At 39.0% G+C, this 20,867-nt stretch overlaps 1 protein-coding gene across 2 annotated transcripts in view; it reads left to right on the top strand.

Annotated features, from left to right (window-relative positions):
- The window catches only part of MON2 (MON2 homolog, regulator of endosome-to-Golgi trafficking), a 159,996-nt gene extending 139,693 nt beyond the window's left edge, over positions 1-20,303 (top strand). For both annotated transcript variants that reach the window (XM_015822118.1, XM_015822117.1), the window contains 6 exons: positions 1,646-1,836; positions 5,609-5,669; positions 5,941-6,064; positions 7,093-7,300; positions 17,378-17,460; positions 19,656-20,303. In XM_015822118.1, coding sequence (XP_015677604.1) covers positions 1,646-1,836; positions 5,609-5,669; positions 5,941-6,064; positions 7,093-7,300; positions 17,378-17,460; positions 19,656-19,819 — 831 coding nt within the window. In that variant the 3' untranslated portion in view covers positions 19,820-20,303. The remainder of the gene's footprint in view (positions 1-1,645; positions 1,837-5,608; positions 5,670-5,940; positions 6,065-7,092; positions 7,301-17,377; positions 17,461-19,655) is intronic.
- The last annotated feature ends 564 nt before the right edge of the window (positions 20,304-20,867 follow it).

Genomic DNA, 20,867 nt, shown 5'->3' with positions numbered 1-20,867 from the left:
GCTTGTGTCTGTTCGTGGTTTTTTTGCATTGACTCTTGCATCAATTTAGTGTGGCCTGTATTTCATTTTGGGCAGTGCTTACTTTCTCACATTGCAACATTGTTTCAATAGATCCCTGGGTTGTTGGCCTGGGTGTTCCAGCAGAGGGTGCAGAGGAAATCTTTTCATAAGTTTAGAAATGTTTGATGTACTCATTTTTCAACCAACAGTCTTGATATAAAATCCAAAGTGTAAAAAGGAGCTAGCTATTTTAGGCCAAATCGAGTCTCAGATGTAAAGCATTCACTGTGAAGCATTCACTGTCTACAAATAGTTCCTGTTTAGTTATATCCAGAGTCAACAAATATAGTTTTGAGAAATCTTTTCCATTGTAGATTCATGCCAAGGCACTTTGTTTATGCCAGGTGTTGTTCAAGGTCGAACAGTTCTAGATATTTTTTTAATGTTTAATCATGCTATAATTTCTTCTTTCGCCACTCGATGTCCTCATACACTCATTTATCAATGCCTGAATTTAGAAAAATTTTACAAGGTTCTTCTTTTAAAATTCTTTATAAGTTATTTATCCTTAAGATTATATCTAGAAAGTTTTCACCTCTGTAAATTAGATAGTCCTTCTTTGAATCAATCTGAATTCAATTTTTAAATGTTATTTTAAAAATTTTCCCCTTTTGTAGTTGCTCGCCACTTTTAGATCACAATCTTTCTGGGGTCTTTGTTCTTTAGCTCTTCCCCATCAGGGGGTCAATGACTTGTAATCCACAAGGAAAAGGAAAGAAAACACTGGCTCACTCAGTTTCAGCACGCTGTTGACAGTCAGCTGCTTGGCGGAGCACTGCGTCTCCTCACTTTCCTTCCGGCTGGAGACAACTTGGGCTGCCTTGGTTCACCCGGCAGCCTTTCCTCCGTCCTTTCAGAGGATTTCTTCAGTCCGCTCCGGTCGGCCACCGAGCTCCTGGAGTGTCCCTCCTTCTTCGTTGCCCCTCCAGGGCAACTTTCTGACCCTTTTTTGGTCGCTGGGCGAAGCGAAATCGGGCTGAGTAGCTCAAGCCCTGGCTTCTTCCACCTGTCCCGCCGGCTACCAAAACTGGAAGTTTTTTCGTGAAGTATATTCTTTTGTTTAGAACTCTTTAATGTTTAAAAATAAACGTATAATTGGTCCATGTAGAGAATGACATGAAAGAAAAGCCATGGGCACTATATTTCTTGGTATGTGTTAGTTATTCACATACTCCCTTCAAACTTTGCAAGCATTTCCCAGAGCTACACAGTGGACAACCAGCAGTTTTTCTACCATATTTAGGGAATACCTGAAAAATAGTATTTATAATATCCACATGTGTGAATCAGTGTATGTACTGAATGGCATGTCCATTCATTTGAGATGGTTTCCTATCAATAATTTGCAGAATCAACATGAAATGCCTTAAAAAAAATTCCCCAGATTTCACTCATTCCCATGAAGGCTACATGTTGTGACTTCTCTTCCTCTATACCCACCCTATACATTTAAGCCCAGCTAAAGTTACAGGTTGTTTTCTTCCTTGCTGGTAAGTGGGATTTAAATGCAAGTGCTGCTGAGTTTCATATATGTTTCATATACATAAATCTTACTGAAAGCAATCTAAATGTTTTATTTTAACAGACACTAAGGATGCCTCTTAGTCTGAAATATGCTTGCCCTTCAGAAAGCACATGGAAACTCGCAGTTTCTTCACTCCTTAAAGTTCTCTCAATTGGGTTACCAGTTGCTAGACAGCATGCCTCCTCTGGAAAATTTGACAGTATGTGGCCAGAGTTAGCCAACACTTTGGAAAACTTTTTGTTTACTAAAAGGTAAAGTATAATTGTATAGTTTTGATGCAATGTAGGGAAGCTGAAGTAAGTGATTTGAAATAAAATAATTTGATTTTTTTCCACATTGTGCCTTTGTATTAAATAATGACAGTGATGTTTGGAGCAGCTGTTTTTGGCTTGTTTTTAATCAGTTGTAGCTGGAGGTTTTCATCCTATTGCATTATATTAAAATCCCTAAGTAAGAAGGGAAAGATTTCTGCCAATTTCTAACAAGCGTCTTATTGCAGTACTGTAGCTAAAACCTGTCTGATTACCTGAGGGCTTTTCCCATATCAATGCTATCAGAAAGCTATAAGCGTTACTAGATGAGTTCCCTTATTTGCAAAATATAGACATAAGTCTTTCTCCACAAAAAGTACTAAAAAAGAGACTATATTGTTCAGTAACATTATGAATGTGGAACACTAAACTGATCTAGGTAGAGCTCCTAAACTGCCAGTGGACCAGCACATAATGTACTTTCTAAAACTGGTCTCATACCTAACAGAATTGATTTACTCATAGCATAGAAGAGCCTTTACCATGGCAAGGTGTGGTGCCATCTTTCAACAGTGCTAAAAGGGAGATACAAAAAAATAATCACCTATCCAAAACAATTGTGACCCTGTGTGGATGAAGAAGTATAAACAAATGAGCATTTGCTACTTGCTTGATACAATAACCATGTAAAAGTAACTCTGTTATACAACAAGTAATAGACTTTCTAGGTCAGGGGTGTCAAACTCAATTTCATTGAGGGCCGCATCAGCATCGTGGTTGCCATTGGGGGGCTGGGTGGGTGTGGCTGGCATGGACGTGGCCTACTGGGTGGGCGTGGCCAGCTCCATGTCACTCACGTCGGGCACCTGTGCAGGCCTGGGCAGGACTGGGGCGAATCCGAGGGTAGGGAAGAGTGGGTGAGACACAGGGCGAGCGCCAGGGCATGGTCCACTGGAGAGCCTCACTGAGCCTCAGGCTGTGCACGGGGGCCCTGGACAGTGGCATGGACTGCCCAGAGCCCTGGGCAGCGGAGGTCAAGCGCCCAGCCCGGCCCTTGAGCTCCCACGGTATCAGGACCCCACAGCCCTGCCTAGCCTAGCCGCACTTCCCCAAGGGGGCACCCAGCTGCACTTACCTCCTCCTCAATGGTGCTGCTGCTGTGCTCACTCTCCTTGGCCAGGTTGCTCATGGTGGGTGCAGGAGGACAAAGTGCGTGGGTCAGAGGGAAGCCCACTCCCTCTCCATGCGAGGAAACCTGGCTTTGTAACCAAAGCATCCTCAGCAATAGGATGGGAGATCACCAGCGGAAGGCAAAAGGGCAACAGGGCTGCTTGTGGCCAAGTGCTAAAGCAGGACTTCCCTCAGACCCTCCCTCTCTCCCTCTTTTTCCAATCTCCTTCCTTCCTTCCTTCCTTCCTTCCTTCCTTCCTTCTTCCCTTCCTCCTCTCCTTCCTTTCTTCCTTCCTTCCTTTCTTTCTTTCTTTCTTTCTTTCTCTCTCTCTCTCTCTCTCTCTCTCTCTCTCTCTCCCTTCGTTCCTTCCTTCCTTCCTTCCTTTCTCTTTTTCTTTCTTTCCTTCCTTCCTTCTCTTTCTTTCCTTCTTTCCTTCCTTTGTCGCTCCCCTTCTTCCCTGCCTCCCTCCTTTTCATTCCCATCTCCTTCCTTCCCTTACTTTCTTCCTGTTTCCCTCCCCTCCTTCCTTCCCTCCTTCTCTCTGTGCCCAGGAAGGGACGAGGAGAGGGGGGGAGGTTGGCAGCACTTCTCTCAAAGAATAAGAGTTGGAAGAGACCTTTGAGGTCTTTAGTCCAAGCTCCTGCTCAAACAGGAGACATATACCATTCCAGACAATGGAATATCCAATCTCTACTAAAAGCCTCCAGTGATGGAGCATCCACAACTTCTGAATGCAAGCCTTTTCACTGGTTAGTTGTTTTCACAAGTCCTTAGTTCTAGGCTGGTTTTCTTCTTGATTAGTTTCCATCTATTATTTGCCTTCTGATGCTTTGGAAAATAGATTGACCCCTTCTTCTCTGTGGCAGCCCATCAAATATTGGAACTCTGCTATCGTCACCACCCCTAGTCCTTTTCACTAAGCTAGACATACCCAATTCTCACAAACATTTGTCATATGTTTTAGCCTCCAGCCCCCTAATCATCTATGTTTACCATCCATTTAGACCAGATGGTCCCCCTGGTTTGGTTTATAGAACAGTGGCCACAAGCAGAGCCTTCTCAGAGACAGCACCCCTATTATAAAACTTTCTCCCAAGGAAAATATGAACAGTGCAACCCTCACCCGTTTAGAGGCAACTCCAAACACACTGTTCAGCCAGGCATATGTAAAACAACAACACATTTTATGGTCAAACAGCACTAAGTAAATTACTACTACTATTTTTCTTTCTTAAAATACATACTTTTAATATTGTTTTAAGCAGTGCTAGTGATGCTTTACAATAGCTGTCTTTGAGAGTTTTCTTGTGAACCACCCTGGATTTCTCAGAAACTTTTAATTTCAAATTAGATGTCGATTTAATAAATTAGGCAGAAGAAACAAATGTATGTGTATGAGAGACAGAGAGAGAGAGATCCCCTTTTTGTAAGTTTGCTTACTCTGCAACTCCCTGCTGGCTCAATCTCTCTCACACACACACACACAAACACACAAACACCACACACACATAGATTAATAAAAAAGAGGAGGGGGGAGAAAGGTGGAAGCTCTCCTTTTTTGTAAAACCTCGGCTTCCTCGTCCCCTCCTGGCTCTCTCTTTGTGTCTCTGTCTCTCTTACACACACACACACACACACACCCTGTTTTCTCCTCGTCGTCCTTTTCCTCAGCTGCACCTGAGTGGGAGAAGTTAAAAAAAAAAAGAGAAGGGGTGGAAGAATGGGGAAAGCTCTCCTTTTTTGTAACACTTCAGCTTCCTCCTCCTCCTCCTCCTCCTCCTCCTCCTCCTCTTCCACTCCTGACCGGGCCTGACGGGATTAAGCTGGGAGGGGAGGGGCGGGCTAGAGCAAATGAGCTGCTGCACGCCACCAGCCCGAGCCGAGCGCTCGCTGTTTCCTGCACGTGCTCCAAGGCACCCAGCTGGGTTGCGGTGGACCAGGGCTGGGGCAGTGGGGGCCGGTCCCTTGCCATTTCTGGGACAGCCCCGGGGGCCAAATCTGTGCCCTCCCTGGGCCACATCCGGCCCGCAGGCCTTGTGTTTGACATGTCTGTTCTAGGTTGTCCAACACATTTATATGCATCTTTTTAATTATCTGACAATACCATGTTATCCAATGTTTCCTTCATACAAAATCAGTTAAAAGAGCACCATAAAGCTTGTGTAGTGAAATTAAGAATCATAAAATGTATTTGGAAGGAGCTGTGGTCTTTCTTTCTCCCGTAATTTACATAGTGGTTCTATCTTGCTGCTGCAAAGGTTTAATGCCATAACAGGTGTGATATGGAAGCCCAGTTTTCACTATTTCGGTTTGTGTTTTTGCTTTGTGAAAGTAATATTTAAAACATACTTCCTTCATGTTGTAAGTAGTGAAAGAGAAATTATATCAACTCCACCATTGATTCACAAATGTGTCTCAGTTCTCCATCAGTAAAACTAATAATGAACTAATTTGTGGATTTGTAAACCTTTGATATATTCTGAGGCCCAATTAAAATCATCTTCCCATTAAAATATTTACTATGGTGAAGATAATGTTTCTTCGGTATTTTCAAAAGGTTTTCCAATCCCTTAATTAAGGCTATTTTTACTTGCCTTTCAGTGCACCTCCAGATAATCTTTCTATTCAAGAGTTTCAAAGAAATGAAAATATTGATGTTGAAGTGAGTATATATTTCTTAGCATCCAAAAATATTTGCATAACAAAATACTTTATAATAATAATTGCTAAATTTGTATAAAGTATAGATTTTGTTGTCAATTGTGATATCTGTTTGCAGAAGATTTGTATCTACATACTAAACAAAGTGGCCAGCATACTCCAATTTGCTGACATCATTCATAATTTCATTTACTTTTACAGTTTGTGCATCAGTCTTGTTATGAGTATTTGCTAAATTACTATTTCAAAACTTTATCTTTCATTTGCTATAGGTGGTGCAGCTCATCAGTACAGAGATACTGCCATATGCTAATTTTATTCCCAAGGAATTTGTTGGCCAGATTATGACTATGCTTAATAAAGGTTCAATACATTCTCAGTCCTCTTCATTTACAGGTATGTCAATCAAAAGAATATAAAGTGATATATTCAGGCACAAAGTTTAGTGCAAAAGATTTAATATGTTCACCAGTAGTGTGCAATATTCAGTTCTAAAACAAAAAAGGGGTGTGCATTGAAGCTGGTATGGGCTGAATTGTAGCTCAGGGATTAATTTTGCTACTTTTTAAAGGCATAATTTTAGCTATTCTTCCAAGCTTTTTTTTAAAGTTTGTATTACTATAAATTCATGTCTTTGTAAATTATGACCTGATGATTACAACAATATGGACGTCCTCTTTCTAGTTGTATTGGGTTCATAAAAAAATATTTGAATTAAGGTGGCTGACATGTAGTCATATAACTTCTTAAAAGTGTGCCTTTTCCTATGCTCACTTAGAAGCCATATTTTAAAAAAATATTCACAAGCCCAATAGTTTTAGTGACTGTTCTTAAAAATTAAGTTTTAGAAATATATATTTCTACTTGTAGGTAAAACTTAACAAATTGAGAAATCAGTGGGCCCCTTCTCAGTGCAGTAACATATCTGACAATGCAGTTACTAAATACTCTGAATAAATACTTTAATCAATGAATATCTAGTGATATAGGTTTGATTAAATATGTGATTTCTACTTCTGTGTTGAATTATCTTTATTTCCCAAAGGAAGGTAGGAAGGAAACTGATAGAATTAAGTCATGTTTAAGTCTCACCATTATTATAGAAATTATTTACATTTCATTTAAGCTATTGGTTTCAAAAAAACTTGATACCCCACTAGTTTCTTTGGAATGCTACCTGTTAATAGAAAAAAATGATTCTCTAGTTGACAATTTAAATCATTAAAAATGTAGATATGGCTGAAGTTGTCTAATCAGATTTGTGTTAATCCTTTCATATATATTTTTATATTATGCCTGTTATACTTTGCTCTGATTAATTTTCATTATGGATATTTTGTCTTTCTTTATATGTCCTACTATTCATTCCACTAATTCCTTTTAAAATAATTTCTTAAAACAAGGATGGTTTTTGATTTTGACAGAGGCAGAGATTGATATTCGTATGAGAGAGGAATTTTCCAAGATGTGTTTTGAAACACTGCTTCAGTTTTCATTCAGTAACAAAGTAACAACTCCTCAAGAAGGCTATATTTCACGAATGGCACTTTCTGTTCTATTAAAACGATCTCAAGATGTACTTTATCGTTACATAGAAGATGAAAGATTAAGTGGCAAGTGTCCACTTCCACGGTATGTTCATTTACTTACTGCCACCCATTAGTGATCAGCTAATTTTAGACCCTAGAATTAATGTTCATCTAGGGTTCTTTTAGGCAAAAATGTATTGCACAATAACAAAATGATTTGCTAACTCTGGTTTTAAAAAAAAGAAATATTTTCAGAATATACCATCATGATTATAAGAGTAGACCAGGGATAGGCAACCCAAAACACTCAAAGAGCCACTTGGACCCGTTTCCCACTGAAAACAAAACACTGGGAGCCGCAAAACCCTTTTGATATCTAAAATGAAGATAACACTGCATATATCCTTTTTTACCTGTGTGTGTGTGTGTGTGTGTGTGTGTGTGTATGTATGTATGTATGTATGTATGTATGTATGTATGTATGTATGTATAAAAATATAAGAAAAACGAACACCAGGATAAAAATAAACAGGACTGTTTAATATAAACAAGCCTGTGAGTAAAAAAGTTACTTACTGAGCTTTCATCAGCCAAACTACTGACATCATCAGAGTTAGAATGCTAGGTGATTAGGGAGCTTGCCTATATATAGCTGCCTGTCTCTGCGCCCGGCTCCTCGAGCGCGTCATCGGCTCATTAGCTATGTTACTCTGCAATGTGTTAAATTGATTCTCATCTGGCAGCCTGTTGGTGGATCTGATGATTGTAGCTCCCTCTCCCTGATCCTGCAAAGAACAACTATTCAGATGTTCCTGCTTCATACTCCCCCCTCCTTTAGTTTGGCTGATGAAAGCTCAGTAAGTAACTTTTTTACTCACAGGCTTGTTTATATTAAACAGTCCAGTTTATTTTTATCCTGGTGTTCGTTTTTCTTATATTTTTATTGATATGCCCAGGATTCACATTTTTAATGATATTAAGGATATATATATATATATATGTGTGTGTGTGTGTGTGTGTATTTGTTTTCATGACACACGCCATGAACACAGAGCTAGACTGCAAACTCGGAGCCAAACCAAAGCCCGGTATGCTACATCACAGCCTTCTGCTCTGGACACCACATCACAGAACTCAGGAGGTTACAACGCTAAAGCTCAGGATGTTACAACAGAGCCAACCACCCAGGATGTTGCAACACAAAACTCAGGATATCACTACACTAGATCTCAGGATGTAATCATACAACCCATTACCCAGGTCGTTATAACACAAAAGACTAATGGGCACACAGCCAGCACCTCAACTACTCAGGATGTTACGAAACAGCTGAACAATCAGCAAACAATAACAGCCAACCAATCCACACAGCCAACCAATCCACCTACAGCAACTAAGCCAGCACTCCACACACACACACACACCAATATATATAGAGAGACGGCAGCTCCGATCACACTTTACTCGCACAAGCATATATATATAATTTTTTTTTAAAAAAAAATGGATTGCTAACAAAGAATTAAGGGAGAATGGAATAGCTATTTCGAACTTTTTAGCCCTCATCAGCCAAACATACCCTTCTGAGATAGCTTGGACCCGACGGACGTACAATTCGTCGACACAATTGGAGATCCGGTGTCCGAGAAAGAGTGAAACAGTCGACACAGTCCCTCCCTTCTCTGTCCCCTCCTCTTAATGGAACTCACGAAAAACTACGTGGGACAGCTGGGTTTATACCCTCTTTCTTTAGAAAACGGTGTATCAGCTCAAACTAGAGCCATCCACATATTTGGGTCGACAAGGTGCATCAAAAAGCACTCAAGGTAATTCTCCTCCCCTGTCTCTTCCCTCCCTGACACAGCTGACAAAGTGAGAAAGAGCCTGTGGCCTAGAGGTTAACACAGCTGCTTAACATGCAGGCAGCCCAGCTTGCCTAGCTTGCGATGGGACCAGCATGGAAGGCGATGCCGCTGCCACGAAGAGGGTAGCAGCCCCGCGCCCAGGCGCAGCAGCCAGAATGGTGGCTGAGCGCCCCCCTGCGCCCCTATTAAGTTCTCCCCTTCCTGGGCAGGCAGCGAGCTTGCAATCGCGCTCAGAGACAGAGAGCAAGCCTGGCCTGGGACCTCCCCTCTTCCAGCCAGGACCCTGGTGAACAAACCTATCGGGTCCATGCCCAGCAAGACATACTGGACTCTGGTGAATGACTGGGGTCCCCTCCTCCACCCTAGCACTTGGGGGCAGCTCCTCTGCGCCCCCCCCATGCCCTGTCTGAGCCCCTCCGCCCAGCGTGATCCGGACCCTGCGGGCACTCAGCTGGGCAGCACTGGGAACAGCTGGCATAGCGCAGGCGGTACCAGGGCCAAGTGGGACCCCGCAAGAGCGCCCAACCGGCCTCTCCCCCTCTCGACCTCCATGCCCACCTGGACTGCAGGCATTTGCGCTGGGCCGGGAAGGTGCGCCTCTCTCGCCAGCCCCGCCCCGCCCCACATCGTCGTGTGAATGCTGGGCTGGCCAGCGTAAAAGACAGTCAGGGCCTCTACTCTTGAGCCGGGAGGGGAGGGCGAGTGGGCAGCCTGCGCCGAAGGGGGGCAGAGGGGGGCAGGAGGCAGCAGAAGGCGCTGAAAGGCGCCCAGGGTACTGCAGACTGGCCTGAGAGGTGGGGAAGGCGGACAAGGGAGCCGTCAGCCAACTTGCACTTGAGCTGAGGGCGAGTTCAGTGCCTGGTTCGGCACCAAAAGAGCCAGGGAAGTGCCGCCGCGTTTGGACGAGCATGGCCCTGGCGCGAGTGAAGCGGATCTAGCGCCTGCAGTGAGAGGGCGCGATGAACGGCTACGGCTCCCCGTACCTATACATGGGCGGCCCGGTGGCTCAGCTGGCCTGGGCACCCCTGCAGCGGACGCCCAAGTGCACGCGCTGCCGCAACCACAACGTGCTCTCACGGCTGAAGGGCCACAAGAGTGGCAGCGCATCATGGCCGCCCAGGTGGCGCTGTGCCGCCAGCACGCCAACAAGAGCCTGGAGAGCCTTTTGCCCAACACGCGCGTCCTGCCTGCCGCCGCGCCCGCCTCTGCTACGTCACCCGGGCACCCTGGAGGAGCGCTCGCCACTGCCACCCCTGTCCAGGGACGGCCTATCGTGGCACTAGCCCCCCCAGCGGCGTCATGGCTACATCCTATGGGCAGAGGGTGAGCCTGGGCAGCGTGGAGTCCCGGCTGGGGCGGCGGCCAGGGACGGCATCGTTCCCCGGGCCGCTCCCTGGGCAGCCAAGCCGGCTACCTTCTGCGCCACCGGCATCTTCGGGCCAGAACCGCTGCAATGGCCCGCCAACCAGTCAGCTCTGTCCACCACCGACGCTGGAGCCTCCCATGCTAGCGGAGGCTTTGGTGGGCCGCTCCCTAGGGGTATCCCGGGGCTCCCCGGCCACGTGCACCTCGGACTGAGCCAGCCTGGGAAAGGGATTTTCTGGCCGCCCTTCTCCCAGGGGGCGGGGCACCCGGGCACAGGGCCAATCAGGAGCCGTGCGAGGGGGCAAGTCCCATGAGAGAGAGAGAGAGAGAGAGAGAAGGGAAGTGCAAGTGCCTCTCTGTCTCTGTCTCTCTCTCTCTCTCTGTGCAAATGGCGGAGCAGGCTCCGTTGCCGCAGGAGGTGGCTCAAAGAGCCGTATGTGGCTCCGGAGCCGCATGTGGCTCCGGAGCCGCGGGTTGCCGACCCGTGGAGTAGACTTTGCTTCCACTGCTAAATAAATTTATTTCACAATAATAAGCACACAAAGAATTTCATACTTTTAAAATAAACTAACAGAAAAAGAACATGTGTAAATTTGCACGTATCTTGCCAGACACTCTGGATATAAATGTTCTAAAAGCAAAGAAGAGAAGAATGTTATAGCAAATGGCACATTGTTCCAGCTCTTTTTGCAAGCCCTGAACTTGTAAAGTCCTGCCTTACTGGCCCCATTGAGCTTTGTAAGCTCAATTATTGGTGGAATTCCAATCAATGCCTTCTAGCCCTTAGATTTATATAAACGCTCTGCAGGTAAAAGATGGCTATGACTATGGCTGGACAGCTGAAAGTTTTTGCTATTATATATTTTAATTATATATATAAACACAAAGTTAAAGTTGGGTTTGATTATCTTGTTCTATTCATTAATTCAGCTATTATAATTTTCTAGTATATGATACTAAGAGCTAAGAATTTAAAATTTCTGGGGAAAATAGTGTGTTTTGCAGTAACAATATTTTGGTTACAACAGTCTCTTTCTTGCTGTTTCATTACATTAAAAAATATTACTCCAATAAGTAATCACCTAGGCAATAGTTCTGTATAATATTTGGCTAAGACTTTTACGGTTTTTTTAGCTAAACAAAGTTTTAATTTGATTTACCTAAAATTAGAATGTAGAAGAAAGATGCTTAAATCTGTGAATGATTCTAATGTTTCTATGAATAAGGTTGGCAAAAAATCACATGCACAGTAATCCTTAGATTGCACATTTTGAAATTAATATGGGCAACTATCCAAAGAGTATCCATTTGCGTTCCCCCTCACTTTGGACAATAGATTCTAACAGAAACAGATTGGATTACAAATTTTGATTTGCATGGTGGATTACAAAGTATAACTAAAAGATAAAGATGAGCACCCCAAATCTATCTAAAGCTGGAAAAAAGTAACTTCTGCTACCTCCTCTGCTTCTGCAAGTCCAGTTTATCAGAGATCAATTTATACAATGCTTCAACAAGAAAAGGCTAACAACTTCCAGAAGGAAATACAAGTGACACTACAAGCAATCCAAGAGACAATTGCTACTCACATGGCAGCTACAATGAGAAATCATGAGGAGATGAAAAGTGATCTTGATAAAATGAATCAAACAAGTTAATAACATGGACTCTCAATTTGAAAATTTTAAACAGATGGTCACAAAAAATTAACAAAGAATTCAAAAAATAGAAGATAAATCAACTGAGATTGACCAGAAATTAGAAAAGTTAAAAGATGAAAATCTATCATTGATGCAAATAAATGGAGAATTGGAAGACTTGATAGCCGTCATGGAAATGGAAAAGGCTTCTTATTTCTTAAGATTTCAAAATATAATGGAAGACAAGGAAGAGGACCTTCTAGATCTGATAATGGAATTATTGGCAGACGCATTAGAAATTGGGAAACAGGAAATGGAAGGAGAATTGGATCAGATCTACCAAGTCAATTCAAACTATGCTAGAAGAAATAAAGTTCCTAGAGAAGTACATGTTAGATTTCTTAAAAGATCCATAAGAGATGAGATTTTGAGAAGAGTAAGAGATGAACCTTTGAAATACAAAGAAAATTGTAGTTCTCAAATAAATCCCTAGGAGAATAAGAGAATCCCGAAGAGAATATCAATTTTTAACTAGAACATTAATTGAAAAAAGGGTGAATTTAAGATGGCTGATCCCAGAAGGGATTTTAATCTATCGGGACATGAAAAGATATAGACTGGATACGCCACCTAAAGCAATGGAATTCTATGATAACCACAAAGTGTTTATGGAAGGAGGTGATTTTGAATCTGGTACAACGAGAGAAACAAAGAAACAGGAAGAGATAGCCAAAGAAGGAGCAGCTAAACCAAGAGAGGAAGAAGAAATTAAAAATACATATACAGAAGAAGGGGCAAGACCAAGAGAAGAGAGACAGATAAGATCGACTAGAACAGGGGTGTCAAACTGCCGGCCCGTGGGCCGGATGCATCACGTGGAAGCCGTGCCCACCCCGTTGCCGGCAATGGCAAAACCAGCCCGATATGTTGCACGACATCACGTGACGTCGTGAGTTTGATATGCCTGGACTAGAAGATTAAGACCTAAATATAATTGAAAGAGATGGAGAAGGAAAGTGGGATCCTGTCAATCAATATAAATGGACTGAATTCCCCCTCAGAAAGGAAATTTTTTTACACAACTACAAAAATTAAAAATAGATATAATTTGCCTCCAAGAAACACATATTAAGAGACAACACCATAAATTGTTAGAACAACCAAAAATTGGTAAACTCCATTTTGCATTAGCACAACAAAAGAAAAGAGGAATAGCCATATATATTAAAGAAACGATGAACCCTAAACAAATGTATGTGGATGAAGAGGGAAGAATATTAATGGTGGAAATAATGATGGACCAAAAACAGATACTGGTGGTAGCAATATATGCACCAAATGATAAACAAGAACAATTTTACCAAAAACTATATAAAAAAATATTAGAATTGGACTATCAAAACTTTTGTATAATGGGAGACTTCAGTGCAATAATAGATGGAACTTTGGACGATAAAAGACTAAACAAGGGAAGAAAGGAAGAAATATATTACCTAAAGTGTTTTTTAAAATGGCAGAAGAACTCTGTATTCAAGACATATGGAGAGAAAAAATCCAAAAAAACTGCAATATATATTTTATTCAAATAGACATAAATCATGGTCTAGAATTTATATGATATGGACATCCTCGGAACTTAGTGCAATGATACAAAAAACAGAGATAGAAACTAATATCTGGGCAGATCACAAACCAATAAAGATGACTTGGCGAGGAGCCAAGAAAAAATTAAGATGGTCCTTGAATAAATCTATATTGAAAGAAAAAGAATTTATACAACTAGCGACAAAGGAAATGGACTTCTTTTTTAAAATAAATACGAAAGAAGAGTCGTCACTTCAAAATGTGTGGGACATAGCTAAAGCATATTTCAGAGAGCTGCTATAACCTATACTGCTAAAAAGAATAAAGAAAGAAAACAAAACAGTTAAAGTTGAAGGAAGAATTTAGAAAATTAGAATTAGAACTACAAATAGACCCACAAAAGAAAATACATTAAAAAGCAAATGGAGATAATAAAACATAAACTAAACTTAGTAGAGGCAGAAATAATGACTCAACAGATTAAAAGGGCTAAACAGAATTTTTTTGAAAATGCCAATAAACCGGGGAGATGGTTAGCATATAGATTGAAAAATGAAAAAAAGAAAAAACTGATAAACAAGTTGCAAGACCCAAAAGGTGAATTACAGTTTCAAAATGACACAATTAAAAAAAATATTAAAGACTTTTACGAGATACTTTACAACGCAGAGGAAACTTCAAAAGAAAAAATACAGCAGTACCTAAAAAAAGCAGACTTACCAAAAATTCCAGAGAATATTCAAAACATATTAAATGAGAAAGTATCAATGATGGAGATAACAGAGGCTATAAAAAGGCAAAAAAATGATAAGACCCCAGGACCAGATGGATTACCTGCAGAGCTCTACAAATCATTACAAGATATACTAAGCCCAATATTGAAAGAGCCATGTAATGAAATATTTTTGGAGGCTAAAATACCAAATACATGGACTGAAGCTAACATTATCTTAATACCCAAACAAGATTCTGATTTGACGAAAATAAAAAACTGCAGACCAATATCATTATTAAATGTAGACTATAACATTTTCGCCTCAATAATAGCAGAAAGACTAAAGAAATTTCTGACCGAATTTATACATACAAACCAAAATGGCTTCTACCTAAAAGACAGATAAATAACTTAAGAATGATCCTAGATGTTTTAGAGTACTATGAAATTCATCTAGGGAAACAGATGGCTTTAATATTTCTAGATGCACAGAAAGCGTTCACCAACGTAAACTGGCAATTTATGTTCCAACAATTAGAGGAAATGGATTTTGGAGAAAAATTTACAAACGTAATCAAAACAATTTATCATAAACAGCTAAAATAATTGTAAATGGAGATTTTACAGAAAACTTTGACATTAAAAAAGGCACAAGACAGGGATGTCTACTATCTCCACTATTATTTATATTAACACTGGTAGTATTAAATAGAAACATCAGGCAAGATATAGAAATTAAAGGACTTGAGATAAAAGATGAAAAATACAGACTACAAGCATTTGCAGATGACTTGGTTTTCATATTAGAAGACGGTAGGGTTGAAATAAACAGAGAAAAGACTAAAGTGCTAACTAAAAAACTTAACAGAAAAACGAAAAAACCAACTAGCAAAAAAAAACAAATTTTCAAATAGTTTTAAAAAGTTAAATACTTGGGAAATTATTTAACAGCAAGATGTGCAACAATAAAAGAAGACAACTATTGTAAAATTGTTAAAACAAATAAAATTGATCTGGAAAAGTAGAAAAAATTACAACTTTCAATGCTGGGGAGAATAGCAACAGTGAAAATGAATATCTTACCAAAAATACTCTTTTTATTTCAAACGATACCTATAAGACTGGAAAAACCTTTTTTGATGAACTAAATACAATACTGAAATTTATCTGGCAAGGAAAAAAAGCTAGAATTAGAATGAAAATGTTACAAGAAGCGAAAGAAAGTGGAGGATTTGGACTGCCAGACTGGACACTATACTACTAAGCAATTATATTAACATGGCTAAAAGAGTGGATAATGCTTAGAGATAAAAGACTATTATATCTAGAGGGGCATGACCTACAACTTGGATAGCATGCTTTTCTGTGGTATGGGAAGAATAAAATACATAGATACTTTCAAAACCATTTTATAAGAAATGCACTAAAAATTGATTAAGGAACTCTATAAATATTTGTTAATCTTAAAAATGGAAGAGGACCAAGTAAAAGAAGCAATGATAACATGAGCAAAGAACTTTGGACATAATATAGAATTAGAAAACTGGAAAAGATTATGGGAAAGAAATGCTAAATTAACCAAAGCAGTGGCTTAGAAAGAAAACTTATACAAAATGTTTTACAGATGGCATCTAACACCGGAGAGATTAGCGAAAATGTTTAAAAATACATCAAACAAGTGTTGGAAATGTAAACAAAAACCAGGTACTTATTATCGTATCTGGTGGATATGCCCTAAAGCTAAAAGATTTTGGTCAAAAATACGCATATGGTTGGAAAAAATGAGTAAAAAACATATAGATTTCAAGCCACAACTGTTTCTGTTAGGCATAATAGGAGGAAACTACGAGAAAGATTGTATATATTTAATTTTACATGTATTAACTGCAGCAAGAATTGTATTTGCCCAATATTGGAAAAATGAAAACTTACCAATGGAAGAAGAACTAATTAAGAAAATTTTAGATTATGCCCAAATGGACAGATTGATATTAAAGATAAAAGAGAAAGAAGACTCAGTGTATTTTAGAATATGGGACAATTTTTACCAATGGCTAGAAAAGCAAGTTAGAGAGAAAGGAACATGATATGTACTATGTAACATTGAACATATACTAGTAAGAAGAAGACTATTGAGCGATTAACTAACATATTGATTATGATAATATAGAAATTAACTTATTATTTTTAAATACATGAACCCAGACAATATGCTGTTTGCTAAATATTAAGAATGTTATTTAAAAAAACCCTCAACCCTAACCTTAACCCTAACCCTACAAAAATTAATAAAATATATACAAAAAGAAAAAGAAACAGATTTTGAAATGCCTATACTGCAATTTTAAAAACAAAGTATTATAGGGATTTCTTTCTTAAGACAGAACAGCTTAAAAACTCAGCATCTGAAAGAAAAACAAACAATTCAGCAACAACCTCTTGCTTCATCATTCTTTACATAGCCAGGGTTCAAAATTTCTAGAAACAAATAGGATCTGCAATAAAATGTCACCATTGCATACCAACCCACCCCAGGTATTTCTGCCCATCAAAATATACACCAAGCTGAGCATACTAAAAATACCTTATGGTGGCAAGGAAGGAATTTACTTCAGTTGTTCTGCAAAACTTGGGCTCCCCTTCCTCCCCAGTATACTTATGTCTTGCCATTGTTTGTCAGCAGGCTTGTTTTGACTACATCCTATGGACAGTACTTGCTCAAATAATTGTTAGTATGCATAATGAAAACAGAACTATACTTATCTAGTCTTATTTTCCACTACTTTATTGAAGATACTTTAATTAGATTCTCAGAAATTACCAATATTCTGGAAATAAATCTAGTAATACTTTGAGAAAAGTATAGATAAAATATAAGGCTTTTATTTAATTAAAATGCAGTAAGGAATATAAAGAAATGATATATACTTTTACAAAATAAGTATAATCAGATTTTAATTATAACTTTCAGGAATTTTAACATCAAGTCTTATTTTTTATTCCTACTCTAGGCAACAAGTTACAGAAATAATATTTGTTTTAAAAGCTGTCAGTACTCTCATAGATTCTCTTAAAAAAACTCAGCCAGAAAACGGTAAGTAATATTTTCTTATAGGGTATCAACTTTTCCTTTTAATTATAGTTTTGTAAGATAAAGACAGAATGTTAAATTTGGCTCTGATAGTGTAAATCTGACATTGTAAAAACTTTCACAATGAGTCATAATTTGCAGTTATTAAGCCATAAATGCTTTAAAATAAAGTTATATAAATTAGCATTTTTTTCCTATTGCAGTATGTATCTACTATGAATTTTTGGAAGATTAAAGTATTTATCCTAAATAATTTGAGAGAGTTTGGTATTATTTTAAATGTTTCTAAGATGGAATTTGAAAAGTATACTCTTATGTTTTTTTTAAAAAATCTTTAAAAGAGCAAGTGAAAAATCTTTTGATTTAAGAGTGAAATACATTTTGATTCTTTTAAGAATGCTTATATAATGGTTGGATTATGAAGGATAATCATACTCACTTCAAAATTTGCACATGAATAGAGTGCCTAAATGCAGATGTTCTACAGGTAGTCCTTAAGTTACAATCATTTGTTCAGTGACCATTCAAAGTTACAGCATTGCATAATGAAGGCACTTACAGCCAAATCTTGAAACATCAGGCCATTTCAGCACCCCTGCAGTCTTGTGATCAAAATTGGGCACTTGGTAGCCGCCCATTCTTACAACCGAAGGGATGCTTCAACTCCCCCCCATCCACCTCTCTCCTCACATTTATGTCCTTTTGGCCCTTTGTTCTCTGTGTTCACCTTTGCTATCTTCTTGCTCCTGCTGCTGGTCTAGCCTGGTCCTTCATGAAGCAGCTGCTGGCCACACAAGGCTTTCTTCCCAGAGTCGCATATGACAGTTTTTTCATGAGACTTGGGGAAGATGGTCTCATGGTGAGCAACTGCCTCAAAAGGGCCAGGACGGACATGCGTTGTCACAGCAGGAGCAAGAAGATGGTGAAGTCAGCTGAGGAGACAGAGTCCAAGTTGGTGACTGTGGCTGGGATTGCAGTGGGGCATCTGGGGCTTTCCAAGGTGCTGCAGCTTTGCGTCATGTTTATAGGGCAGCTGCAGCTTCCAGAGGCCGTTGAGGCTTCATACTACACTGTGGGTCAGGGGCTTCTTGCAGCCCCAAAGCCATGGCATGCCAAAATGCCCTTGAGCCACAATTGTGACATTGGACTTTATGGCTACACTGTTTAGCAATGGAAATTCTAGTCCCTATTACCATTGTGCCTTGAGGAGTACCTGTACTTAATGTGCTTTTGAGCTGCTTGTTACATGTATGAAAGTTATGTTAGTTTTAAGTGTCCTGAAATAAATTTAGCACAAAATACTTTATATTTCAGTCTTGGTACCCCTTTGAATCATTTTCCCATAAAACCAATTCACATTTTGAAATTGTCTCCCAATTTATTTAATATCTATTTATAACCTCTAATTCTGTACAGTCTTGTATTTCTGGTAGCATTAACCAATACCAAATAATTTAAACACTTTTTTTTTCAAATATCATTATGATTTTACCCAAAATGCTAGAAACAGATTGACTGAGTCTTATTAGCTTAAGAGTAGGTAAGCATATGGCTACTGAAAGCTAGAAGACAGAATGCTAGGAACAGCAGACTGTTCCGCATTGTTTGGAGATTTGTGTTGCTGAGCAAGCAATCTCATGCTAAGGAAGGATTCCCCATGCCTCCTTCACTGCCTTACATAGCTTATTTGTCCATCAAACCCCTCTCAGTTGAGAAAGACTGTTGTAATAGTTTTGCATTCTGAACTTCGTTATTCCTTGAAAGTATAACTCTGATTTAATTTCTTAATAGAAGAGAAAAATCTGGACAGAATGACTCATTTCCTTTAATGGCTAAAGACATTGCCATGACTGGCATCAAAAACAGATTTCTGCAGAATTTAATCACAGGAGTTCTATAGTGTAAGATGCATTCACATATATATTCAGGCAAGATTCAAATGCCCAAATGTTATATGGTTCCCATCAGGTATAGGAGCATGTTCCCTAGAACAACAAGAGCTGTCTTCTGTCAAGATAATCTCCAGTACTTCCTACTTGCTTCGTTAATTTGACCAATCTTACACTTAAGAATTGCAGGAAATAAAAAGCACTAAAAAAAGTCCTCCAAAGTTTCCCCCAAATTTAAGCAATATTAATAATATTTTTGTGGCAGTGAAAAAGATTCTAAAAATCTCATAAATTTACTTATTGTTACAGTTGATGATAACACATGGGCACAGGTTATTGCTCTGTACCCAACATTAGTAGAATGTATCACCTGTTCGTCTTCAGAAGTCTGCTCTGCTCTCAAAGAAGCATTAGTGCCCTTTAAGGACTTCATGCATCCACCAGTATCCAAGGTACAGAATGGAGAGTCATGACTACGTTTTAACACTTTTTAAAGGAAAAATCATCTAATAAAATGTTTATTACGATTTGACACATCTCTAATAAATCTGACATGACTTGTACTTAGTAAGCAGCACTGACGGCCTCTAAACTTAATAACCAGGATTCTGATTCATATCAAACTCGCATCTGAATCTGGTGAGTGGAGGTAAAAAGTACAAGCCTTTGACTGAGAAGAATCCATTTTAAAGTACAGTACTTGCTACAGTAACTTGAAGTGGTGATTGAAAAGTGGACTTATGTATAGCTTGTTGTGGATGACTTAATGATGTAATTAAGAAAGAAACTGATTTGTTGAATTTATTAGGCAGGAGTTTTACACTCTTTTTTCAAGTACAAACTGTACTAAATTTTATGCAAGATGGTACTGTAACATTCCATATTATCTGTAACCAGCCTTTGTAAATAAAGGGAATGTGTATTTCTGTGTATAATAAATCATACAGTTCTGTAAAAAAAACCTGCATTTATTATTTAAATTATTTTTAAATATAATGCTTAAGGTTGAAAATATATTTATTATGAACATTACGTTATATGCATTTTTACTTAATAAGCACATTCATATCTGAACATACAGGGTTTTTCTTTCTTTTTTAGCATATTTAAATGTATATTATCTGTGGCTATTGAATAATAATTTTACTAACAGCTCATGTGAATAAAAATAGTGGCAAACAGGTCGCCTGTGAGCTGCTATGTTAAATTAATCTGCATAGGCAAAACTTTGCTGTGTAACACTCAAAACACTATCATACCTCATTTCACAAAATGTTAGCCTTTTCATGCTACACTTTTAAAAAATCTTACATATGAAATGTATGTTTTCTTTGTTTTGGTCCTAAACAGCTTTGAACACCATTAATTATAACTAAAACAACATATTTTCAAGTATCAGCAATATTTTACTGTGTGCCATTGTCATGATTTTAGCTATCTTAAGTGTTTTGTTTTGTAATATCTTTTCAGACTAAAAAAACTGATCTTTTTGGGTATGATGTGTGTGTGATACAAAGAAAG

The sequence above is a fragment of the Protobothrops mucrosquamatus genome, unplaced genomic scaffold, assembly GCF_001527695.2.
Source record: "Protobothrops mucrosquamatus isolate PMUCROS unplaced genomic scaffold, P.Mucros_1.0 scaffold1468, whole genome shotgun sequence".
Classification (NCBI taxonomy): domain Eukaryota; kingdom Metazoa; phylum Chordata; class Lepidosauria; order Squamata; family Viperidae; genus Protobothrops; species Protobothrops mucrosquamatus.
This window is presented reverse-complemented; position numbering and strand designations above follow the sequence as displayed.